The sequence below is a fragment of the Bos indicus genome, chromosome 4, assembly GCF_029378745.1.
Source record: "Bos indicus isolate NIAB-ARS_2022 breed Sahiwal x Tharparkar chromosome 4, NIAB-ARS_B.indTharparkar_mat_pri_1.0, whole genome shotgun sequence".
In the NCBI taxonomy this organism is placed as follows: Eukaryota; Metazoa; Chordata; class Mammalia; order Artiodactyla; family Bovidae; genus Bos; species Bos indicus.
In genome coordinates, this window is record NC_091763.1 from 14,018,006 (window position 1) to 14,044,938 (window position 26,933).

Below are 26,933 nucleotides of genomic sequence, written 5' to 3' on the forward strand. Positions count from 1 at the left end.
ACCAAAAGATGGGGAGCCAAACCTATAGATTCACAAGAGTTAAAAGACGTATCGACCAAATGCCATGTGCAGACTGTCTGAATCTTCATTGGGACAAACCAACTGTGAAAACTAGGGCATGGGTTTTAACATCCTTACAGATACTCCAAGGAAAGAGAAAACACCATTAAGACCGGTTTTCCCTAAAACTGAAGGAAAGAACTAAAAAAATAAAATAAAAATCTGCCCACCAATGGAGAGGAACGACAGGAAACATTCCTGCTTCTGACTGAGCTCTAAATTAAACAAACAAACAGCCACCCCCCCTTTTTTTTTTCCTGCTACACTGTTGCCACAGCTTTATGGCAGGGAATCTGAACAGGGGTTGGACACGTCCCATTTATAATACAAACCGCTGTGAAGGGTATGAGAAGGGAACGGGCATGAGGTAACACTGGAAAAGTGAGACAACGGCCAAGACCGAGGAGGCGGAATCTGGCTAATGAGATTGCATTTTTATTCTCAGGATATCAGGCAGCCACACTGTGCAGCCAGGTAAACTCAAGACGGCCATGCAGTACATTCGATATGTGCCTTGACAGGCCAGGCTGCCTGTGTGCAAGTCACAGCTCTGCCGCTTGAAAGCTGTGTGACCTGGGGCAAGTCACTGAATCTCTCTGTGCTTCGAGACTTAACTGTTCTGCACAGACGAGTTGCCCCATCTGGGTAGTGGAGACAATACGGGCAGTCACATGCCACGGGACTGCTCTGGAGACTACGTGACTTCACACGCGAAGCGCCTGGAACAGTGTTGGGCTTCTGTCAGCTGCTGCTGCCACTGCTATCTGCACGACCCTTCTGAACCTTACCTTTCTCCCTCAAATGAGCTAATGACACCTTCCCTGCTGTCTTGTAGATGATGATAAAGATCAAATAATGAAGCTTGGGTCTTCACATTATCTGGTCATTTTAATCTCTGTAGACTGTGAGGTCCTGAAAACAAGTCCAACAGCTTACTCGTTTAGGGAAGCCCAGCAATCAGTATAGGAGGCGGCGTGTAGCTGGAATCAATAACACACTTGAATGCGTTTTTTAAAGACTGTCAAGGGCTGGACCCAGGAACACAGGACTGCTCTTAACATGGATACAAGAGGCAGTTTTAGAAACGTCCGTGACAATTTCAGGCACTCCAGAGTGGAGAGGAAAGTGAAGGGAAGACACCAAAGGCAAAACCAGCTTAGAGCTACGGCCGTGCTGGAGCTCAAAAGGAACGAGGACCTGAAGCCAAACACGCAGGAGACGAGACACACCTGCCCCAGGGACCCAGAAAGGTCTAACTGACCCATCTCTTTGCCCGTGTCCAGGTTCCCACCAGTGGTGTCTCTCCTGGCTGCCCACAAAGGTACTGAGTGAACTAAGCAGAAACTTTAACTAGCAGGAAAAGTTAAACTGCAGCTAAAGGTGAGGCGTGATCAAGAAAATGAATTCAACTCGAATAAACAGAGTCTGGAATATCTCTGAGACAGACAAGTTGAGATTTCCAACAAAAAGCCAAAAACGCAAGGCTGGTGCTTGAGAGAGCTGCCGTGGAGCCCCAGCGGTCAGAAGGCAGAGGATCTCAGGTGGAGGCCAGGGGGACACCAACATTTCAGAGTGGGGGAGTCAAGGGGAGCAGAAGGACAAAAAGAAGCTGGCCAAGGAGAAGGGACCAGCGTAAGCTAAGGGGCCAGCCAGGAGAGGGCACGTCACGAAAGCTGGCAGAAGGCATCCCAGGAGGGAAGGAGCAGGTCACGATCCTGTGAGGTCAGAGATAAAGGAGAGCATGCCAACAGTTTCAGAACAGAGATCACTGGTGACTCTTAGAAGAGAATGCCAAAAAATAGAAAGGGCATAAGTTTATTTTCAAGGACTTTAAGTACAAGTAGGCAGCAAAGAAATGGAGACGGTCATAACCCTTAAATAGGCTTCCCTGGTGGCTCGGATGGTCAAGAATCCAATGTAGAAGACCTGGTTTCAATCCCTGGGTTGGGAAGATCTTCTGGAGGAGGAAACGGCAACCCACTCCAGTACTCTTGCCTGGGAAATCCCATGGACAGAGGAGCCTGGCGAGCTACAGTCCATGGGGTCGAGAAGAGTCGGACACCACTGAGCGGCTTTCACTGACTGATTGACTGATAACCTTTAAATAGTAATTCAGAGACGTGTTCTAAAATAATACACTGGCACTGGTGGAATCCAAATTAGCCCAAAGAATCCAAAATTTTATACTGGATTTTATCACCATGGATTTAATTCTGCAAAAATTGAATTGATTTACAACCAAATCAAAAGACACCGTACCCTTAGTTTAGAAAGGCAGCTACATTTAATAACACAGTGACAAGAGGTCCAGACCAATATTCTTGGAACGTTAATGCACATACAGTACCCCTGGGAGCTATTTAAAATGCAGATCCTGAAGCCACAGAGTCTTTGTCCTGGGATGAGTGTACAGATGCTGCAATTCTAACAAGCTCCTGCGTAAAACCAATGCTTTTCATCCTTGGACCATAAACTTCCAATCGCCAGACTCCAGGAAGACCACTAAAGAGAATTTGGTCTCTTTAGGCAGACAGCCTGCCTAGCCATTACTAGACAGACTGCCTAGCAGTCTAGACAGACTAGACATTACTAGACAGACTGCCTAGCCATTACTAGATGACTACTTAGTAGATCACGAGCTTAAGAAAGCACACCATCTTCTGTTCAAGTAGGTCAAATGATATATGTGCGTGTGCTCAGTCACTCAGTCGTGTCTGACTCTTTCCGACCCCATGGACTGTAATCCACCAGGCTCTTCTGTCCATAGGATTTCCCAGGCAAGAATACTATAATGGGTTGCCATTTCCTTCTCCAGGGTATCTTCCCAACCCAAGGATTGAACCTGGGTCTTTTGCATTGGCAGGTGGATTCATTACCACTGAGCCACCTGGGAAGACCCAAGTAATATCTATCAATACATCCCCAGTTTTCGGTTCGGTGGAAATGTCCCACAGTCTCCAATAGATATCACTTGACAGTTCTACAGCGGTTCATAGTCCTCAAATGCTTTCCCACATTGTATTTCATTTGCTCCTCACAGGCCTTGTTTTCCACAGGGGGACACTGAGCACCAGAGAAGTCAGACTTTATGTTCTCACCATCCGTGGAAGCACTGGACTGGTAACATCGGTTTTCCTGCCTTCCAGTCCAAAGCTCTCTCACTCAACTACTGATTTTAAAAAGTTCTTGAAGCTTTTCCCAACTGAGACAGTGGTGCTGACTGAGCAGTTGGGGGTTCTCTGCATCTCAGACTACAACCGTGCCCAGGGTCAGACGGATACAAATCATGTCAAACTCAGAAAAACTACCAAATGTACACTTAGGTCTAAAAGCCCCATTCAAATCAGACTTATGACAAGGTTCAGGACATGCGTCCTCAAAATCTGGTACATTCAGTATCTCGAGCTGAAGGAGTTTAAGAAAACAGCAGAAAGGGGAAGGTCATCTGACCTTCTGCCCAACCCCACCTTCTTTCTTGAAACAGGTCATAAATTCTCCTGCAGAGAGTACCACCCCTGTACCAGGAGGAGGGAAGACAACCTTCTCATCAAAGATGGGCAAGTTAGGGCTCAGAAACTCACACACACAGACATTGTTAAACTCACCCTTACCTTCCCAGTTACTTCTTCCCCATTTACTACCCCTAGTGCAAACCCCTTTGTCTTGCCACCTCTTTACAAATTTATTTTTCACTGTCCAAAGGATTTTAAAGCTTTCTGCTCTGGTCACTTTCACTTCTTGTGCGGGTTCTCAGGTACACACAAAAATTCAACAAAATGTGTATGCTTTTCTTTTGTTCATCTGTCCTGGTCATTTTAATTTTCAGCTCCAGCCAGGAACCCTAAGAGAAGTGAGGGAAACTTTCTCTTCCCCTACACTTACTTAAACAATTTTCTTACAAATTGTACCATCTTATGCAAAAGATATTTTACCATAAAACAGTAAGTGGATCTTGAAATATCTGACTTTCATATCAAGTCAACAGTTTTCAGGGAAAACATGTGGAAACTCTGACTACATGTGGAAATCAAGACAAAGCTACTAGCCTAATAACAGTCATTAAATAGAGTGGTTTATTTAGGTTAAATTGCTAAGAATTTCAACACTGCCAACTTTGCTATGTTGTCAGCACCTAAAGTCAAAAGGAACCATCCAGGCCTATTTTCACTCATGCAACTACACGGCAAATTCCCAAAGGAAATGGTAAGCACGAGTACTCTATCTTTTAAATGTTTCCAACCAACAAACCAGACCACCACTCTACAAGCTAGTCACTGGGGATAATTCTGAGCTAGGAGACCAGAGCCGCCATTGATGGGGTCGACTTGACCCAACAAGAGGGTCTGGTAAAATGGGCATGGAAAACAAGGTTTGCTCAGTTGCTATCAAGTACTGTGCCAAGGGAATTACATCACTGTGACAAGGGCATGTCCTCTTTACTCCCAAGAAGCAAGAACACCAGCAGGCTCACACATGCCTCTGTTCCAAGACCCACCCAAAGGCATCCAAGAAAACATGGTGGGAAGCACAGGTGTTCATGAGGCGGCACATGCCAAGCAGGGGGAGTAGGAACGGACCATGCCCAGCAGACCTAAACCTCACGGACAGTGGGGAACACGGGAAGGAATGCTTCCCTGTAACTCAACAAAAGCAGAGGCTGCTCACAGGACAAAAGGTCAAAGAGGCGGGAGGAGTCAAGACTTCCTCCAGCAATCTTAGAAAAGAACTTGATATCCAAGAAGACCGGCTGGATCTTCTTACCCCGCACACCGGCTTTCAGCACTTCCCACCCCTCTCCTCACCCCCAGCTCTCTATATGCTAAACAACACTCGTAGAGCGCTGTGACCCAACACGGACAACACGTGGGCACCCAACGAGGTCAGCCAGGAAAAAGGCTGCAAGACCAGCGTTACAGTCCTCTTTGCAACATTTCCCCCACAAGCACCTACACTGATAAAGAAAGCCACCGAGACCTCACCGGGGACAAAAGGAGCTTGGCATCAATTTGGTGATAAAACCTATATTCTAGGATAATTACAAACTATATACACTTGATGCCTAAGCACGAAGGCAAAATGGGGCGGGACTGGAAAGAGCTTGTCAATAAAGGACGTGTAGGGATCCCTGCATATCCTTCCTCTGAAATGACACTCTAGGGATTAGGGATTTACATTGCTCTCACTGCATTCCTTCCTTATTCCAAGGAACCACCAGAGGATCAACTGAAGCAAAGCAGGAAAAACAGCCTAGAGCTGTGGCTGGCAACCTCAGAAGCATATTTGATTCACTTGGAGAGCATTCAAAAAACCTTGGGGTTCAGGCCACACCTAAGTCCAACTGAATCAGAACTTCTAGGTGAGACCCAGGCATCAGCACTCTTATCCCCATACAGAGGACTACAATGTACTGGAACCCCTGGTCTACAACAGTGCAAAGGAGTTTCAATTAGAGAATCAATTACAGCCCGTCCTAGGACTCCATTTCTTCATCTGGTAAAAGGGAACAGGATTAATGAAGGGAGGAGTAAGGAACACTGTGTTACATAAACTGAAGGCCAATCCAGCACCATCAATTTAAAAATCCCTAAATCCAAACATCAAACATCGATGGAAGCACAGAAACTTACCAACATCATGGCAGCATAAAAACAACTCACACATTCTTTCCTTCCTGCCCAGTACAAAAACTGGTCTGTTTTATCGTAACAGTATCATACCACCTAGCAGTTTTTACCATGAGGGAAAGAAAAGCTTCAACCTGAAGAATATCCTTAATAAACTCAATCACATTTTATCCTCAATAACCAATCTCGGAAGAAGGTATTACTATCAATGAGAAGCATGAAAAACACGGAGGTCATATATATAGCCCAAGTCCTAATTAGTGAACAATGGATTAAAATTTCTACCTGGTATATGAAGAGGTGACAGCTGTGCAATTCCATGAACATGCAAAACACCACTAACCCTACATTTTGAATGGGTGACTTGAATGGCATATGACCGATGCCTCAACAAAGCTGGTTTTTTAAAAAGGCATGTGACAATTTCTGACCTATGCACTCTTGTCCAAAAGCCACTTAAAAATCAGCACATGTGTGTGCATGCATGCTAACTCACTTCAGTTGTGTCCAACTCTTTGCAACTGGACTGCAGCCTGTCAGGCTCCTCTGTCCATGGGATTCTCCAGGCAAGAATACTGGACTGGGTCGCCATGCCCTCCTCCAGGGGATCTTCCCAACACAGGGATCGAACCCCCATCTTTTTTGTCTCCTGCATTGGCAGGCGGGTTCTTTACCACTAGCGCCAACTGGGAAACCCGCCAAGAATATACTGAGTGCCAATGCATTCTATAGATACAAACCACTGGATTGGGAAGGTACGTATGTCCATAATCGTTAGTATGTGAATTCTCACATGCAAAGAGAACTCTTTTTAAGGCCTAGGAAGGTGAGGCAGAGACTCTGAGCACAGAATGCCAGGTTTTAAATCCAAGCTGCAAGGCTTATTCTCTCTACAACCATGAGGAAACTATGTAACCTCTCTGCAACTCAGTTTTCCCACCTGTAAAATGAGGACAAAGCAGACCACAGCTGCTACTTGGTATTATGAAGGATAATGGAATTATTATTTGTAAAGTGCTTGGAAAGTGCCTGGCACACAGTAAGCACTGTGGAAGTGGTTCTCAAAAATAAAAGTCTGGTTTACAGTTACAAGACCAAAATAAAAGTCTGAAGAAAAAAGAGGCATCTAATTTCCCCTCCCAAGTCATCTCCCCTGCCCATAAACGCCACTCTCCAGTATGCTAAGCTACCAGGCAGACAATCTGGTGGACAGGTTAAGAGCACAGACTCTGGAGCCAGGCTGGCTGATTTGAACCCCAGCTCCTTTTTAATTCTCAGGTCTTAGGCCACTTACGTCACCCCTTGGTGTCCAGAGTGTTCATCTATAAACCAGAAATGATACTTTATAACTCATAAGAATGTTAAAGATCTTAAACAATTTTATTAATGCTTATATAATAGGTCTTGTGCTTAGTTGCTCAGTCGAGTCTGACTCATTGCAACCCCACGGACTGTAGCCTACCAGGTTCCTCTGTCCATGGGGATTCTCCAGGCAAGAATACTGGAGTGGGTTGCCATGCCCTCCTCCAGGGGATCTTCCCAACCCAAGGATTGAACCCAGGTCTCCTGCACTGTAGGCAGATTCTTTACCAGCTGAGCCACAAGGGAAGCCCAAGTTGGCAGCCTATCTCTTCTCCAGGGGATCCTCCCAACCCAGGAATTGAACAGGGATCTCCTGCATTGCAGGCAGATTCTCTACCAGCTGAGCTACCAGGGAAGCTCATTAATGCTTATTAATAACAGTCTTGTTAATGCTTATCATTAAGTCTTATTAAGTCATTTAATAATGTTTTTCTTTATTACCTCACTTAATACTGAATCTTGGGCTTCTCTTGTGGTTAAGAATCCAGCCTGCCAATGCAGGAGACACAGATTCCATCCCTGGTCCAGGAATCCTACATATCTCATGGCAACTAAGCCCTCGCACCACAGCTAAACCCCACATGCCCTAGCGCCCATGCCCTGCAACAAGAGAAGCCAGTGCAGTGAGAAGCCCGTGCACCTCAAAGAAGAGTAGCCCCTGTTCACGGCAACTAGAGAAAGCCCAAGTGCAGCACCAAAGACCCAGTACAGACAAAAATAAATTAATTAATGAATTTTAAAAAAAACTGAATCTCACATCTAGTCAACGTTGTCAGCTACTCTCCTATTTAATTTATTACCTGTTATCCCCTAAATGCAGCAGGTACTCTCACTTCTCTGTCTTTCAGTTGCTATTTCCTGTGCCTGATGTGATCTCCCCTCTTCCTCCAACCACTCCTTCTGAACCACTACTACCTTGGAGAAGTCCCCCCCACCCCCACCCCTCGGGAGAGAAACAGGCTCCTTCTCTGATGCTCCTATTAGCTCTTGTTATGGCACTATTACTCTGATGCTGGGAGGGATTGGGGGCAAGAGAAGAAGGGGACGACAGAGGATGAGATGGCTGGATGGCATCATTGACTCGATGGACGTGAGTCTCAGTGAACTCCGGAGTTGGTGATGGACAGGGAGGCCTGGCGTGCTGCGATTCATGGGGTCACAAAGAGTCGGACACAACTGAGCAACTGATCTGATCTGATCTGATGGCACTATTCTTACTTGGGCCAATAATCCAAAAAATTAAGAATAAGTAAGTGGTCAAGAGATCAACAAGTTGCTAGATGTGGCTAAATTTCATCCAGAAAATATCAAATTTGCTTAAATATTCAAATGATTCACCACAGTGAGTGCTGGAATTCACCTGCAAGTATTGAGTTTCAGATTCTGGGCCCAATTTCTTAGATATTCCATTGAGATGAGATTCTCTCCCTAGACAGGCTCCTCAAGTTTTAAGAGGGGATGTCAATCCTATCCCTAGATAAGATTACTAAGTCTACAGACTTGTGTTCAATATGGAATATCTGTGCTCCACGAAAAAGCAAAGAGCATGGTCTTTAACTCAGGCTGCACAGCACTGCCTAATAGTGAACAAAATCAAGAAGCGTCCAAAGGTAATAAATAAGGGGCACTCCTGGACTAAGGTGGACCAGCACAGCTCATCTTTTAAGACTACAATTAGGCCTCCCTCGTGGCTCAGGCGGTAAAGAATCTGCCTGCAATGCAGGAGACCCGGGTTCAATGCCTGGGTTGGGAAGATCCCCTGGAGAAGGGAATGGCAACCCACTCCAGTATTCTTGCCTGGAGAATTCCATGGACAGAGGAGCATGGCGGGCTACAGTCCATGGGGTTGCAGGGTCAGAAACGACTGAGCAACTAACACACACACACAAAGACTACATTTACTGCACTGCCCTTGCGCTAGAATGAGAGACACTATAAGAAATGGCCTTCTGGAATCCACAAACGTGTGTTTGTGGTTATGAGGCAGTTTTGAATGCAGTTTGCACACTGCTTATAAAAAGAAATGGGGAGAAACTGCCCTCAGAGAGCAGAAAAAGGGGACCTCTCTCCCAAGTAACTGACCTTACTGATCGCTTCCTCTTTGCTTTGGCTGCTAGAAGGTTCAGTCACCTCTAGCAAGCACCCACATCCTTATTGTCTATTAACCTTAGTCCTTGTTTCATCTTTGCCTTCTCTCTGTTTTTCTCATCTACTCTGACTTGATTTTGACATGTCTTGCTGGTTTATAAATATATGTATATATGATGTCAGCCATAAGAAATCCTTAAAAGAGGCAAGTTTAGATGAATAAATAAATAAAAACACAAGTTTGCAAAGAGTAAAAATGAAATGATTCATTTTCCCTGACTCTCACTACTTGGCTAAAATTCAACTGCCCTTATTGATATGATGTGACAGTTTAATAAAAATACAACCCAAAAGTTAAGCCTGTTTCCACGTCATATATTTTATTTCATACGAGTTAACCAGTATTATACTCCATCTACATGCCTACTCCTCCATTTAAGTTCCTCACTCTATCTCCAAACTAAGTAAAATTCATCTACAGAAGTAAAAATGACAGTAAAGTATGGGTATCTACTCCCACCTACTCTCCTGAAAGAAGTCACCTGGAGGGAACATAATTGTTCCCTTGTACTCTGATTGCATGTAAATTTAATGCAAAGAAAAGGTCAGAAGTTGTTAGGTTGGAAAGGGCTAAATGTAGGCTCCAAAAATGAATCCCAGTGATTCTCAGAGAGTCTACCTAAAACAGCTGTATATGTACATGGGTCTGCTCATGTATACTCAGAGTGCTCTTCTTAGGATGGAACCTGGAGTAATTACAGAAAAGAAAGGGCCACTTAGGCCACATAATCTAGGAACACCGAAAAGCCTGCAGATTTGGGGAGGCCTGGAGAAACTTAAGTCATAGAACAGCATTTAAATATATTTGTCTGCTTACAATTTCCATTGCAAATGTGATTAGTTTGCACGAATAAATAGGAATATGATGTGTTGGCCATGTTTTCCTCTTGAGGGTTATCACAGAGTTTTGATTAAGGACAAATGTCTGAAATGTTGGGTATATTTAAGTTCACGACACTTAAAATGAGCTAGGAAGTTGTACAGGCTTGATTAAAGGGCTGCCTTCGTGAACTTAAAATTAAAAGCAATAAATTCCAATGAGTCAAGTGATTGGGACTAAATATGGTATTCTGCCAAAAAAGTTGAAATGGAGTCCAAAGAGACTGAAATGGTGCCCAGGTTTCAAGAAACGGTGAAAGAGGAAAGGTCAAGCTGTCCGAGTTGCCTTTCCTCTGGGTTAGTGAACGAGTACCATTATGCAGAACTCCTTTTAAGTAGAACTTCACAGGAGTTACAGGCTCCCAGGACAATCTGTTTTGTCATTTCTATAAAGAAGCCTCTCAAACGCTCAGAGGCCGGTGTGTTAAGTGTTGTCAGATGCTCAGAGCAGAGAGAAGGATGAGAAGAGGCGGCGTGGGGAGCGGAGGTATTCTGGAGTTTTTATGCACAAGCGCGCTGGCCAACTCCAGCAGTCTCCAAAACGGAAGTCAAGGTGACTTCCCCAGCCGCGGGAGGGCGGAGCCTTTGAAACCTAATAGGATCATGCTTCGGCGCCGGCTGTGCCCCCGGGAAGCTTCAGGTCGGGTCAACAACAACCGGGGTCACGAGCAGGAGCGCACTGGGGTGGCCGAGGGGACCTGCTGACCCGGAGCCCTCTCCCACCCCGGGACGCCATCGCGCCCGCTCTTCTGCTCTTCTTCACCGGCCTTGGCTCAGCCCGCCGCGCGCCCGCTAGGCACCGACTCCCAGGCCCGGTCAAGTGGGAGGGTCCAGCCGGCAAAGTTTCAGCGGCAACGTCGGGCCCTGGGCCCCGCAATCGCCGCTTGTGCTGGCCGGGAGGGACGGCGACCTCCCTCCTCCCGCTGCTGCAAGGTGGAACAGCCGCCGTGCGCCCCTTTCTGTTTCCTTTCCCTGTTGCACCAACCGAGCACGTGAACGCCAGGGCCCCTCGCGGCCCCCGGCCGACGCTTACCTTGGCGGCCGCCATGCTTCGCCCTGGGTGCGGGCAGCTGCGGGCTGCAGGACGCTCTCACTGGCTCGCCGGCGCTGCGGACCTGGGCAGCTCACTTCCCGTCCCGACGGCGGCGAGGGCGGCGATACAGCCCGGCAGCGTGCGCGCCCGGCCTGCTTCCCCACGCCCTCCTGCCGGCGCGGGTCATGCGGGCGCTGCCAGCCCATTGGCTGGGCCTGGCCGGGGCTGCCGGGTCGCGCGTGATCCGGACGGCCTCTGCCCTGCTGCGGGGCGGGCCCGGGTCTGGGGGCGGCGGACTGGCCCCGCGCACGTGACCCCGGCTGCGCTGTCCAGCATGGCGACCTCTGCAGCGGGGGGCCGGCAGGCGGTGGCGGGGTTCACGACCGTCTTTTGCGAGCAGGTGGCCTCGCGAGGGAAGCTGTTGGCTTCCGCTGCTCTCAGGGGCTGCTCCAGGGCCTCCAGACCCACAGGCAGGACACACAGCTGGGGAAGTTGAGAACTGACATTAGGTCCCAGGTTTATCCAGGTGTTCCCTGTTGGTTCCCTTTCAGAGGGGCTCCCCTCTGGGGTGGGGGCTGGGGGGGATGTGGTTTAAGAGATCCCGAAGCATTGACTAGTCGATGGAAATAGGAAAGTAATGTCTCTGGCAGACCTAGTTTTAGGTCAAATCTAGCTCAGTCGAAGTACCAAACAGCTGTGTGTGTAAGTGCAGAACTCACATGTGCTGGGGCCACTTTATTTGCACCCTACATAGTAGGATGGCAGAGATCAAAGAACCCCCCCCCCCAAATAGGCCCTACTGAAAGAAACAGGTTAAATTTTAATGTAAAAATAGAATGTGTAACCCCCAGAGGTCTTTCTCTTTATAAGAATTTCATTCAGTTACCTCTGCTACCAAAATTTATAATTAAGGCAATGGTGATCAGTGAAAAGGGCTTTAAATGTTTTGTAGATTATGGATATAACCTAGCAACAAAAGTGGTTTTTACCAGTCATTTTCATTAATTAACACTGATTGAGTGTCTGCTGCTTGCCAGGCACTGTGTTAGGTGCTAGGAACACCAAAATGACTTGAGAAATGGTTCCAGCCCTTAAAGAGCTTAAGGGCTAGCGGGAAAGCTGGCACATAAACACTTAACGTCCATATAACCTGTCAAGGCAGCAACCCAAGGACTATGGGATCACTGAAGACTGGGGAAACCTCTTAGAGGAGATGATGCCTAGACTGAATGCACTAAAGTAGCTGTGAATTAGCCCAGTGAAGTGGAGGGAGAAGGTTTTCCAGCCAGAGAAAATAAGGAGGAGAGGACACCCAGAAATTACTGAGGAAACAGAACAAGTTATGAAAGTGATGGGTCATGGAAGGTAAGGAGCTGTGGAACTGCTGGAAGAAGAGTCTGGACAGGCAGGTTGGGACCATTCATGGAGGGTGCTGGGTGCCATGGTGAAGGGTGTGCGCCTTAACTGAAGGCCTTTAAGAGAGGTGGCATGGCCAGGATTGCAATGTCGATGGATCCTGCTTGAGGTTCGGAGGACGGGGTAAGGCCACACTGTTGGGATACTCAGATAAGACGGACTGAGGACTTGAAACCAGAGATGGGATAGGGCTAGAGGAAGGAATAGGAGGTAAAATTAGTCAGTGTGGTGAGAGAGAAAGGAAGTCATCCTGTCTTGCACATTGGGCCCTGGTGTAGATGTTGGAAAGACGCCAGAGATAACCGGTAATAAATACATGAGTAATACAGGAGTGTTTTGAAGTGTGTGCCTCTTGTCTGTAAGGACAGTGTATGTGAAATACACTGAATTATACTGTAAAAGACAAACATTTCAAAAGGGAGTGATTGATTAAGAGATTCTAGAGAGGTTTAACAAAGACTGGAACAACTCGAATGTGTTCAATTGGCAACAGAGAAAGACCAGGCAAGGAGTTAAAGAATAGAGACAAAAGCAAAACCAGGAGAAATGATAGTGAAACGGATAGCAGGGGACGAGTCTACAGCTCATGCACAGTGGTGGTCCTGGCTGCTGTAAAGAGTTTTTAAAATGTACAGAGAAAATACAACCTCATGGAACCAAGATCACATCATATACTGTATACTATTTTAAAAGGCATCACTGAAGCTCTCTGTTTATAATACAGTGAACTTTAAACAAATTTAAATGTGGTATTTTTCTGGAAATCTCGGAAAATTCAGAAAATCATAGTAATGACAAAGTCACTCATATTTCTTGTATCAGAGTTAGCTACTGTTAACATATTACTGTTATATTCTTCGAAACAATGTGTTCATGTAAAGAGTCATTTTTTTTAATTTAAATACAAGGACTCATACTCTATGTAATTTTTTTTTTTTATGTCCGCTTTAACAAAGCAAAGACATACTGGGTGTTTACAGTAACAAGTTTATTCTCTCCCCATTATGGAGGTCAGAATTCCAGAATGAGTCCTAAGGGGCTAAACCAAGGTGGAAGGGTTGGGTTCCCTCCAGAAGGTTGAAGGGAATATCTGTTTCTTTGCCTTTTCCAGGGGCCCATGGCCCCTCCTCCATCTTCAAAGCCAGCTCACAAACATCTCTCTGAACTCCACTTCCCTCACATTTCCTCTTCTGTCGTGATCTCCCTCTGCCTCTTGTTCATAAGGACACGGTGCTGTGCTGTGCTCACCAGCCTCCTGACTCTTTGCGACCCCATGGACTGTAGCCCGCCAGGCTCCTCTATCCATGGGAGTCTCCAGGCAAGAATAGTGGAGTGGGTTGCCATGACCTCCTCCAGGGGATCTTCCCAACCCAGGGATCAAACCCAGGTCTCCCACATTGCAGACAGATTCTTTACTGTCTGAGCCACCAGGAAAGCCATAAGGACACTGACGATGGCATTTGGGATCCACCCGGATAAGCCAGGATAATCTACCTCCATATCTTTAACACAATGGCATCTGCAAAAAGAATCTCTGTCATATAAGGTAATATTCATAGGCTCCAGAGGTTAGGATGCAGACATCTGGGGGAACCGTTCGTCTGCCTACCAAACCTACCACACTCTGGATGCAAATATAACCACATATGAATAAAAATGTATTTCCACTTACAGCTGGAGTCAGACTCAGTCCATTAAGCTTTCTCCCTTCTAGAATTCCTCTAGAAAATGAGAGACTTTTGAAAAATTAAACTGTCACAAGCCCTGAAATATTGAAGGAGGCTTCCTGTCTTCCACATGACCTGTCAACAATGGGAAGCATGATCTGAGAGGATGAAGTGTAAGTTGACCGGTCACCAGCTGCTTTGTCTTGTCCTGACAGCCGCCCTCCCCATAAGTGATTCAGGCCATTCTTGTCCCTATCCCCAGACCACCCTCTCCCCGACCACTTAAAAGTAGCTGGTGCTGAATTTTGACTGAAGGGGCCCTGTTATGGGTTGTGTCTCCCTCCAGTCCTAATCACCCTGACCTCAGAAAATGACTTATTTTGAAACTGAAGATGTAATTAGTAAAGATGAGGTCATACTGGAGCATGGTGGGCCCTTAACCCACCGTGACTGGTGTCCCTATAAGAAGACACAGAAACACACCAGGAGGAGCCACGTGACGTAAAGGCAATGATGAGAGGCAGCTGCAAGCCAGGGGACAGCAAGGGGCAACAGCCACCACCAGAAGCTAAGAGGCTAGAAGAGATGCTAACCAGAGTCTCAAGAGGGCCCATGGCCCTGCCAACACCTTAATTTGGGATTTCTAGCCTCCAGAACCAAGAAAGAATACAATTCTGTTGTTTGAAGCCCCCCGAGTTTGTGGAACTTTATCATGGGAGCCCAAGGAAACAGATACAGAGCCCAAAGCCACCTACGTGTTGGACCAGATGCCAACATGGCCTGTTGGGAAAGCGGCCAACCCAAACCACGGTGAAACTCGAGGGCTGACAACATGAGCTCAAGCCCTGGGGTTCAGAAGAGTGAGTGGTGTGTCCTGTTCTGAGCTTTCACCTTCCTCAGAGTGGCGGTGCTTTGCACATGCACCTTGAGCTTGCCCTTTAAACCATCTGGTTTTCCCCAGCTCCACTAAAACAAACAAGCAAACAAAAGGCACCACTCTCCCTATGAGCATGTTCCTAGATTAGACTGCAGGAAAGGGTATCCTGCGAGAATGCTTGCAAAGCGCCTCATCTACCAATAAGTTGGGGCATATAACTGAGAATTAGAATCATGATCTTTTGTGTGGATGGCGTGTTACAAAGAATGCTAGGGATGGTAAAAAGCATACGTGACAGAGTGAAAGGAGCACCATGAAATAAGTAAATGAAGAGCTCCCAATGAACCGCTCTCAGCGGTTGCAGCTGAGTCTCGCCAGCTCAAGGACACAGAGAATCCCTCTGTTGCAGTCATCTGTCTTTGGGATCCTGCCAAGTGTCAAATCAAGCATGATAAGCCTTTCCTGAGCATGGGCAGAAGGTAGGTCGGGAATGAACATGATCTAGCTTCTTAGTAGATCCAAAGGAGAAAAGCTGTGTCAACATTTTTATAGAGTTAGAGGGAAGGTAGGGGAGGGAGGAAGAGAGTCAGGATGAGGAGACAGGACACCTTGAGTAAGTGTGCTTGCAAACAAATCCCCAAGTTTTGAGATCCTAGGCTCTGAAAGCAAGGCCTTGAACAACTAGGTTCTGAGAGAAGAGCAAGTATACAAGCCCGGGAACACCTGCCCCCACCTCAGCAGAACACAGGGGGACCTCGGTTTCACCAAATATAAAGTTGTAAGCATTGAATTTACCTCAGAATGGAATAAGGGGCCATACTAGCAACTACCAGGGGTCTGCTGGGGAAAAGGAATAACAGGTATTAACTTTACAAGATAATTCATCATTGTGTCCTGGTCAGATAGCCAAATACCCCGATTTAGTGATAAATAATTAGATTCACAAGTACTCAAGGTACACAGAACTTTGTGAGAGGCAAAGAAAGCCTCTAAAATCTGATGCAGCCACTACAAATTTGGGGATGAATACACATGTCCAATTTCAAGTCAAGTCTCTAGTCTCGAAGGTTTATTGGTTAAGTATCTTGAATTGAGATTGGGGTGACAGATGGCACATAGTACCCTCAAAAGCTCTCAGCTCGAAGAGTAATATGACTGCTCCATGTCCCAAGAGCACAATGAACTCTTCAGTAAGATTGAGCACATGGCTATCACTGACCAGCATCCATGGGGTAATATACACCATTCATACCTCCCTGGGTACTGACCATTGCTGCCCCTGCCAACACAGTCTTATAATCTAGTATTAAACAGTTTCCCTGCCCTACATTATAAGGACTTGACCCTGGCACAGAAACAAAAGTGAAAAAGACACAGTCCTGGGACTTTAGAGAGCTCACAGATCTGTCATTCAAGTCTTTGTTGAATGTCACCATATCAGAAATGTCTCCCACCTCCACTCACCTGCTGTTAGCATTTCATCTATCTATCCCTTATCACCTGGCCATACATTTATGAGTTTACTGTCTGCCTCCCCATCTTGGAATGAAAACAGGGATTGCATCTCTATTAGTTCATACCCAGGGTATTATAACACTGTTTGCATGATACAAGGCACTCACATATTTGTTTAATGCATGCATTGGAAATAGAAACTCGTATGCCTAGGGCACCAAGACCAATAAAAATTGAAGAAGGGTATCCCACAGAAGCAATGAGTAGGAGTTTAAATTAAGGCATTTTGATGATTTGGTTTCATCCACAATTGTAGGGCATACTCTGAATTTCCTATGTGAAGATATTAGACCAGAGCATTTGTACTTCCCAATACTTTACTCCAGCCACCATTTCACAAGAATAATGTCCCCAATTCCTTTACAACAGTGACAAGAAGGCAAGTAATTAAACAGTAGGAATATTTTGGAGATCCAACTATATGAGTACAGAGAGTTCTAATGGAATGAGTACAGCAGATATTCAAACCATACTGAAGCAAGTCTCATGCCTTATACTTTATTGTGTTATACAGACCAGGCTTGAAATTTTGGTGTATTGACACCAAGTAGGACCCTGTGTTAGGGGAAACATCCTGGCTGAAACCACCCGTACTAGCCAGGCCCCATGGTAACCATTTGCATGAATTATTTTATAACAGGAGGTCCTGGTAAGGAAACTGGAACTAACAAGCCACCACCACCAGAAGAGTTCGGAAAGGGTTAAAAGGAGATGCCACGTGTCCTACCACCTCCCAGAATCCTCCTTATTGGCATCCATCTTGGCTGAGCAACGCGTGTGCCTACAGAAAGGACCCTGAGACAGAGTGACTGGCCAAAGACAACCTGGAAACTAATCCCATTACCATAAAGACTGCAAGCCACGTGGCAGATTAGTCTTGCTAGGGTTCCCTTACCCTCCTGCTGTCCACATGGTGGCCCCTTCCCAATAAAGTCTCTTGTTTTGTCAGCACATGGGGGTCCTCAGACAATTCACTTCTGAGTATTAGACAAGAACCCCCTTTCGGGCCGTGGAAAGGGTACCCCCTTGCTGCAACACCCGTGAGGCCCTCCTGGGCACAAAGCATTTCTGTGTCCCCCATTTCTCATTTATAAGAAATAGGCTTCATTCAGCCTCCTCAACCTTCCCTGAGTTCCAAAGGGCAGATTCAAACAGTTGCTAATCAGAGAAGGGAGGGAATGAAGAAAGAACGGAGGAACAGCCAGCGAACAATAATACAGGCTTGGAGCAGAATCCTGGTTCCTCCTGAAAGAATATACATAATAATATCTTTGAGTTCTTCTGCAGAAACTAAAGTCCCCACCCAGATGTTGCTGTTGTTGTTCAGTCCTAAGGCATGTCTGGCTCTTTGGGACCCCGTGTCCTGCTGCACACCAGGCTTCCCTGTCCCTCACCATCTCCCAGAGTTTGCTCAAACTCATGTCCATGGAGTTGGTGATGCCATCCAACCATATCATCCTCTGTCATCCCCTTCTCCTCCTGCTTTCCATCTTCCCAAGCATCAGGGTCTTTTCCAATGAGTAAATAAACAAAACTCAATAAAAAAAATTTTTAAGCCCACAACAACATAAATTTATTATCTTGCAATTCTACAGTTCAGAAGTGTAAAATGGGTAAAATCAAGGAACCAGCAGGGCTGGGTTGCTTTCTGGAGGCTCAGAGAATCCATTTCCTTACTGTTACAGCTTCTAGAAGTCAGGTTCATGACCCTTCTTCTCCATCTTCAAAGCCAGCAACAGCAAGCCCAGCTCTTCCCTATCACACCACTCTGATCTCCTCTTCTTTGCTCTTTTACATTTAAGGACCCTTATGATCACGCTGGGCCTCCCAGATGGGGATAGTGGTAAAGAACCTGCCTGCCAACGCAGGAGACGTAAGGGATGTGGGTTCTATCCCTGGGTTGGGCAGATCCCTTGGAGGAGGGCATGGCAACCTACTCCAGGGTTCTTGCATGGATAAGCCCATGGACAGAGGAGTCTGGTGGGCTACGGTCCATGCAGTAGCAAAGAATTGGACATGACTGAGCAACTTAGCAAACATAATTACACCAGGTTCACCCAGATAATCCGGCGTAAACTCCCAATGATTATCCTGATGGAGAATGATGCTCAATTGATTAGTTTGTTAAGGCTGCCATAGCAAAGTACCACAGATTGGGTGGCTTAAACAACAATGTCTTATTTTCTCACAGTTTCAGAGGCTGAAAGTCTGAAATCAAGGAATCAGCAGGATTCACTTCTTCTGAGGCCTCTCTCCTTCCTCATAGATGGCCATCTTCTGCCTGTGTCCACATGGCCTTCCCTGTGTGCATCAGATCAGACCAGATCAGTCGCTCAGTCGTGTCCGACTCTTTGTGACCCCATGAATCACAGCACGCCAGGCCTCCCTGTCCATCACCAACTCCCAGAGTTCACTCAGACTCACGTCCATCGAGTCAGTGATGCCATCCAGCCATCTCATCCTCTGTCGTCCCCTTCTCCTCCTGCCCCCAATCCCTCCCAGCATCAGAGTCTTTTCCAATGAGTCAACTCTTTGCATGAGGTGGCCAAAGTACTGGAGTTTCAGCTTTAGCATCATTCCTTCCAAAGAAATCCCAGGGCTGATCTTCAGAATGGACAGGTTGGATCTCCTTGCAGTCCAAGGGACTCTCAAGAGCCTTCTCCAACACCACAGTTCAAAAGCATCAATTCTTCGGCGCTCAGCCTTCTTCACAGTCCAACTCTCACATCCATACATGACCACAGGAAAAACCATAGCCTTGACTAGACGAACCTTTGTTGGCAAAGTTATGTCTCTGCTTTTGAATATGCTATCTAGGTTGGTCATAACTTTCCTTCCAAGGAGTAAGCGTCTTTTAATTTCATGCCTGCAGTCACCATCTGCAGTGATTTTGGAGCCCCCAAATATAAAGTCTGACACTGTTTCCACTGTTTCCCCATCTATTTCCCATGAAGTGGTGGGACCGGATGCCATGATCTTTGTTTTCTGAATGTTGAGCTTTAAGCCAACTTTTTCAGTCTCCACTTTCACTTTCATCAAGAGGCTTTTGAGTTCCTCTTCACTTTCTGCCATAAGGGTGGTGTCATCTGCATATCTGAGGTTATTGATATGTCTCCCGGCAATCTTGATTCCAGCTTGTGTTTCTTCCAGTCCAGCATTTCTCATGATGTACTCTGCATATAAGTTAAATAAACAGGGTGACAATATACAGCCTTGATGAACTCCTTTTCCTATTTGGAACCAGTCTGTTGTTCCATGTCCAGTTCTAACTGTTGCTTCCTGACCTGCATACAGATTTCTCAAGAGGCAGATCAGGTGGTCTGGTATTCCCATCTCTTTCAGAATTGTCCACAGTTTATTGTGATCCACACAGTCAAAGGCTTTGGCATAGTCAATAAAGCAGAAATAGATGTTTTTCTGGAACTCTCTTGCTTTTTCTATGATCCAGCGGATGTTGGCAATTTGATCTCTGGTTCCTCTGCCTTTTCTAAAACCAGCTTGAACATCAGGAAGTTGACGGTTCACATACTGCTGAAGCCTGGCTTGGAGAATTTTGAGCATTACTTTACTAGCGTGTGAGATGAGTGCAATCGTGTGGTAGTTTGAGCATTCTTTGGCATTGCCTTTCTTTGGGATTGGAATGAAAACTGACCTTTTCCAATCCTGTGGCCACTGCTGAGTTTTCCAAATTTGCTGGCATATTGAGTGCAGCACTTTCACAGCATCATTTTTCAGGATTTGAAATAGCTCAACTGGAATTCCATCACCTCCGCTAGCTTTGTACGTAGTGATGCTTTCTAAGGCCCACTTGACTTCACATTCCAGGATGTCTGGCTCTAGGTCAGTGATCACACCATCGTGATTATCTGGGTCGTGAAGATCTTTTTTGTACAGTTCTTCTGTGTATTCTTGCAACCTCTTCTTAATATCTTCTGCTTCTGTTAGGTCCATACCATTTCTGTCCTTTATCGAGCTCATCTTTGCATGAAATGTTCCTTTGGTATCTCTGATTTTCTTGAAGAGATCCCTAGTCTTTCCCATTCTGTTGTTTTCCTCTATTTCTTTGCATTGATCGCCGAAGAAGGCTTTCTTATCTCTTCTTGCTATTCTTTGGAACTCTGCATTCAGATGTTTATATCTTTCCTTTTCTCCTTTGCTTTTCGCTTCTCTTCTTTTCACAGCTATTTGTAACGCCTCCTCAGAGAGCCATTTTGCTTTTTTGCATTTCTTTTCTATGGGAATGATCTTGATCCCTGTCTCCTGTACAATGTCACAAACCTCATTCCATAGTTCATCAGGCACTCTATCTATCAGATCTAGGCCCTTAAATCTATTTCTCACTTCCACTGTATAATCATAAGGGATTTGATTGAGGTCATACCTGAATGGTCTAGTGGTTTTCCATACTTTCTTCAATTTAAGTCTGAATTTGGCAATAAGGAGTTCATGGTCTGAGCCACAGTCAGCTCCTGGTCTTGTTTTTGCTGACTATATAGAGCTTCTCCATCTTTGGCTGCAAAGAATATAATCAATTTGATTTTGGTGTTGACCATCTGGTGATGTCCATGTATAGAGTCTTCTCTTGTGTTGTTGGAAGAGGTTGTTTGTTATGACCAGTGCAATTTCTTGGCCTGTGTGCATATCCGTGTCCTAATCCTTGTTTTTATTTTTTTTCTATGTATCCTATTTATTTTTAATTGAAAGATAATTGCTTCTCAGTATTGTGATGATTACTGCCATACATCAACATGAATCAACCATAGGCATAAATATGTCCCCTCCCTCTTTAACCTCCCTGCTACCTCCCTCCCGATAATCTTCTCTTCTTACAAAGACACCAGTTATATTGGATCAGGGCCCACTATAATTACCTCACTCAAGTTAATTACCAATTTAAATACCATATTCCCAAATTCAGCCACATTCAGAGGCACTAAGGATTGGTATTTCAACATATGACTTTTGTGGGAAAGACAATTTAACCCATAGTAATTAGCAGCTTTAATTCCACCTGCTACCTTGTCTCTTTTGCCATGGAATGTAACATATTCACGGGTTCTGGGGACAGATTTGTGAACATCTTTGGGGAGCTATTATTCTGCCTAACACACCTTGTTCTGAAAATGCTCTAACTTGTAAAGCAAATCTACAGAAATAAAAGACCTTAGAGTAGAATATTTGGTACCTATCACCATAGTCCTTGCAATCCCAGTAAAGGAAAAACTGACTGCTGGGGGGAATTACACCAAAAGTCCTTAAAGAGATTGAGCCCAATTTCAACAGCCCAGAGGCAGAAAACCTCAGGGTCTTGCACCAAGTCCAAGCCACTGTTCATGAATCTGCCTGAGGCCCTCTGGGCCCCGTGAACCACTCAAAGTAGTGGCAAATCAAGCTTAGGCTGCCCTGGCCCCTCACTATACTCAGGAAAGTGACTAAAGTGAAAAGTCATCATGTCCAACTCCTTGCGACCCCATGGACTCTAGCCTGGCAGGCTCCTCTGTCCATGGGGATTCTCCAGCCAAGAATACTGGAGTGGGTTGCCATTCCCTTCTCTAGGGGATCTTCCTGACCCAGGAATCAAACCCAGGTCTCCTGCATTGCAGGCAGATTCTTTTACCATCTGAGCCACCAATGAGTGGACATATCAGAAGAGGCAGATGCACCAGCCCCCCAGTGTCTGACCAGCAGGGAGGAGCAGCAGCTAGAGATTCATGCAGTGAGCTCTCCGGGCCTGGCCACCTGTGGCATTGCTTCTTGTGCAGCAGCTTCTTTTGCAAGAAGTCCCAAAACTACCAAGAATTCTACAACTTTTGAAAGAAATCTGATGCTCAGTAAGACAATCTTACCAAAACTGGTTTAATGAGACCTATGTTTTTATAAAAACAACAACAACAAAGGAATAACAACAAAACTCTATACAGATGTTCTTTCTCTCTTGGATTCTTCCTTACAGCTAATCACGAATGGAGAAAAGTTGAAGCATGTATTGGGTTGGTCCAAAAGTTCACTTAGACGTTAGGAAAAAAACCCAAATGAAACTTTTGGCCAACCCAATATATTCTACCACTGGCTCTTATTATTATTTCCTCATCATCCTATCTGTCTGTCTAAGTAGCTTCAGTTAGCATGAGTGAGTGAGTGTTAATCACTCAGTCATTTTTGACTCTTTGCAACCCAGTGGTCTATAGCCCACTGGGCTCCTCTGTTCATGGGATTCTCCAGGCAGGAAAACTGGAGCGGGTTACCATTCCCTTCTCCAGGGAATCTTCCTGAACCAGGATAGAACTCAGGTCTTCTACATTGTAGGCAGATTCTTTATGAACTGAGCCACCAGGGAAATCAGACAGACTATTTGAATCCCAGCTCTGCCATTTAAGGCTCTGTAACACTTGGTCAATTATCAACCTCTCTGAGCCTCTGTCTCCTGATCTGTAAAAGAGAAAGAAAAAAAAAAAAACATTTTGCAAGGTTGCCATGATATTTAATTGAATGTATATAAATGGAAAATAAGAATATGTTACAAATAATAATAATAGAATGAGAGAGTCAAAGCAGCTGTCCTGTGAGATTCCTTCTAGCTATGGTGGTCTGTGATTCTGTTCTTGTGCTATTCCTTCTAAGAGCATCCTATCACACAAATGAAGATGATTTATACCTAGGCTTATTGTCTCAGAATCTTCCAAAGGCAGGGAAGTATAGATGTGGGGAAAGTAAGGAAGGTCAATCAATTTACAAAGATTGGAAAAGCTACTCTCAAAGCTGGAGACTGAAACTCTAGTGAGGCAGAGACCATGAAAACACTAGAGTATTTAAGAACAATCTGTTAGTGTTTGTTTCCAACTTGAAGAGACTGGACTAGCTCTTTCATGTCTGAACTTGTTTGTCAGTTGGACACACAAGTCCAGCCTCAGGACCACCAGCCTTTGTGGTGCTTTATCATCTTCCCTCCTGCCACGACTGCCTGAACCCATTAGAGATACACTGTTAGAAAGAGAAGTCCTCACATTCAACCCCTAAGGACTCTTGGGAGTGGCAGACCTAATTCTCTTAAGGTCGTAATGCAGTGAAGAAGATCTTTAAACATCAACATTTAAAATTAAAATGAAGCTCATCATATATCAAAAGAGGCAGAAGAATCAAACTCCAACCAAATGTCTAGGTTTTCTCTGTAAGACTCTGAATAATATGGCCCCTGCTGCCCCTCAGGTCCTCCCATCACTTCCTGGCTGCGATTGCTTTCTCCACAAGCTAAGCAGGCGTGTCTTGCCCTGGGGCCTCTGCACTGGCTGTTCCTTCTGCCTGGAGCTCTGCAAGCCCTTTTCCCAGGTCCTCTTCCTCCTCCCTCAGGTCCCTGGGGTCCTACCCTGACCTCCCATCTGAAGTGGGAACCTCCCTGATATTCTCAGTCTTTGCATCCTGTTTCCAGCCCTTTTGGCACCTGTCACAGTGAGTAATTAAGCATAGCACTGGTAGTAAAGGACCTGCCTGCCAATGTACGAGATGTAAGAGACGTGGGTTCGATCCCTGGGTTGGGAAGATCCCCTGGAGGAGGGCATGGCAGCCCACTCCAGTATTCTTTCCTGCAGAATTCCCACAGACAGAGGCACCTTGCAGGCTACAGTCCATGGGGCCACAAAGAGTTGGACACGACTGAGTGATTTAGCACACAGAACAGTGAATAACTATTTCTGTTTGTTCTCTTACCTGTGGTGTGAAGAGGTGACCTAGGAAAGGGAGGCTGGACTGAGCTGAGGCAGGCTAATGGCCTGTAGTTCCAGGGAAAATCCTGGAACTTTCTCCTAGTAAATGACCTGACACGTGAGCTTCATCATCACTGCCAAAATCAGTGATCTGAGGCCTGACATAATGGAATGAGGGTCAGGAGGTCTGGATCGTAATCCCAACCCAACTCTGCCACTTAGCAGCCCTGTCACTGTGAGCAAGCCACTTGTCCTCTCCAGGATTCAGTTGCTTCACCAATGAAATGGGCGCACTTGATTTTGAAGAGGCTCAATCAAGCACTAACATGCTTGTCCTGATTCATTTAGACAGACAGACAGGCAGCAGATTGTCAATCTCAGACTAAGGCAGAAGAGGAGGAAGCTATTCACTCTGGTGATGATCAGAGGAGTGGTATTAATTAAGGATAGTGATGACCTCTGTATTTACATTGTGAGTGTCCTTTAATATGGGAATCGACCTCCAATTGAGTCATTCCCACCCAGGCAAGATTCATCAGTCAGATAAATGAGTACCTACTCTGGGTGGCCAGAGAAGGCAATGGCACCCCACTCCAGTACTCCTGCCTGGAAAATCCCATGGATGGAGGAGCCTGGTAGGTTGCAGTCCATGGGGTTGCGAAGAGTTGGATACGACTGAGTGGCTTCACTTTCACTTTTCACTTTCATGCATTGGAGAAGGCAGTGGCAACCCACTCCAGTGTTCTTGCCTGGAGCATCCCAGGGACGGGGGAGCCTGGTGGGCTGGCAGAACCACAAAATGCCCCGATCCCCCTTGGGAGGTGTGTCACAGTCTGTGCCAGGGAAGTTCCTCTACAGCCCCTGGTGAAAGGTAGACAGCTGTCCTAGAGGAGTCCGTCCCCAAAGCCACCACCAGGCATTTACACTTTTGGAAGCTCCAGGCTAAGGGACATGGGACAGAAGTTGTACAGGGAAAGATCTCTCCAGACCTTGGCTGTCTGATACTAAAAGCACAAGCTCCGCATGGCTGCGGAGAGGCTGGGCACTTGAGAGGTGGCTGGTGTGAATTGAGATGTGCTGAAAAGATAAAAAGCACGTTGGATCACAGAGATTTTAGTACGGAAAAGTATATGTAAAATGTCTCAATAAATAAATTTTAAATTTATGACATGTTGAAAGGGCAATGATTTAGACATGTTGGGTTAAATAAAATATATTCTTAAAATTAATTTCATATGTTTCTTTTCAAATTTTTAATGTGGCTAAGAGAAAATTTTTAATTAGGGGCTTGTGTTATATTGCTCTTGAATAGTGCTTTTCTAGAGCTAGGCTCAGAGAAGGCAATGGCACCCACTCCAGTACTCTTGCCTGGAAAATCCCATGGCTGGAGGAGCCTGGTGGGCTGCAGTCCATGGGGTCACTAAGAGTCGGACACGACTGAGTGACTTCACTTTCACTTTTCACTTTCCTGCATTGGAGAAGGAAATGGCAACCGACTCCAGTGTTCTTGCCTGGAGAATCCCAGTTTACACTGATTTGCACCATTAGGCAGCAAGCTTAGAAAAATCTGGCAATGCCAGGGTCCAGGCTGGAGTTCCTGGGGGTAGAAATTCTAGGGATTTTCCGTACATGTGACTTGATATGAAGATGGGGTCTGTTGAATTGGGTGAGAGGGACAAGGTGAAGTGGGAGGCCAAGGAATCAGGTAGTTGGTGTTAACCCCACTAGACCGCACCCCTCAGAACTTCACTGGACAGTGCACTCGGCGCTGTGAGGAGAGTTACAGATGGACAGGAGAGAGGCTAAAACGAGCTCGGTGGTGGATGAGACAAAGGCTGAACTTCAGTGTAAGTGAGTTATCTAGGAATAAGAGTTTGATTTTAGCTTTCTGTGCTGGTATCGCTCTCGCAAACATGGTGAACGTTCCAAAAACCCGCCGGACTTTCTGTAAGAAGTGTGGGAAGCGCCAGCCCCACACTTGACACAGTACAAGAAGGGCAAGGATTCTGTGTATGCCCAGGGAAAGCGGCGTTATGACAGGAAACAGAGTGGCTATGGTGGGCAGACTAAGCCGATTTTCTGGAAAAAGGCTAAAACTACAAAGAAGATTGTACTGAGGCTTGAATGTGTTGAGCCCAACTGTAGATCGAAGAGAATGCTGGCTATTAAGAGATACAAGCATTTTGAGCTGGGAGGTGATAAGAAGAGAAAGGGCCAAGTGATCCAGTTTTGAGCTTCATATTTTGTTTTATTATGAAGACAATAAAAATGCCATCAATAAAATCCTCTTTAAAAAAAAAAGAGTTTGATTTTACTCTCTAAGGGAAATTTTAAAAAACATCTGATTAGACTATAATGGGTTTTTGACGACATAGAAGACAACAAAGAAAAAATATCATCCATATTCCCCTAATCCAGTTTTAACTATTTGAAAGTAATTTTGAGAGTTTTAATATTTGAAAGTAATTTTCTTCCAGTTATTTTTTTTTGCATGCATGAGTGTGTGTTATAATGATGCGTTACATGACCGGGATAACACAATTTGTATGTCTTACTGTCTCACTTAACAACATTTTTTACACTATTTTTTATTTACACAACATATTTTTTTACACAACATATTTACACAACAAATATATTTACACAACATAT

The 26,933-nt window shown here is 45.5% G+C and overlaps 1 protein-coding gene and 1 pseudogene across 2 annotated transcripts in view; one reads left to right on the forward strand and one right to left on the reverse strand.

Moving 5' to 3' along the window:
* SLC25A13 (solute carrier family 25 member 13) overlaps nucleotides 1–11,283 on the reverse strand; it is a 231,063-nt gene extending 219,780 nt beyond the window's left edge. For both annotated transcript variants that reach the window (XM_070787512.1, XM_070787511.1), the window contains exon 1: nucleotides 11,107–11,283. In XM_070787512.1, the coding sequence (XP_070643613.1) occupies nucleotides 11,107–11,121 (15 nt within the window). In that variant the 5' untranslated portion in view covers nucleotides 11,122–11,283. The remainder of the gene's footprint in view (nucleotides 1–11,106) is intronic.
* Nucleotides 11,284–26,171: 14,888 nt separating this feature from the next.
* On the forward strand, nucleotides 26,172–26,564 carry LOC109558063 (large ribosomal subunit protein eL42-like; annotated as a pseudogene).
* The last annotated feature ends 369 nt before the right edge of the window (nucleotides 26,565–26,933 follow it).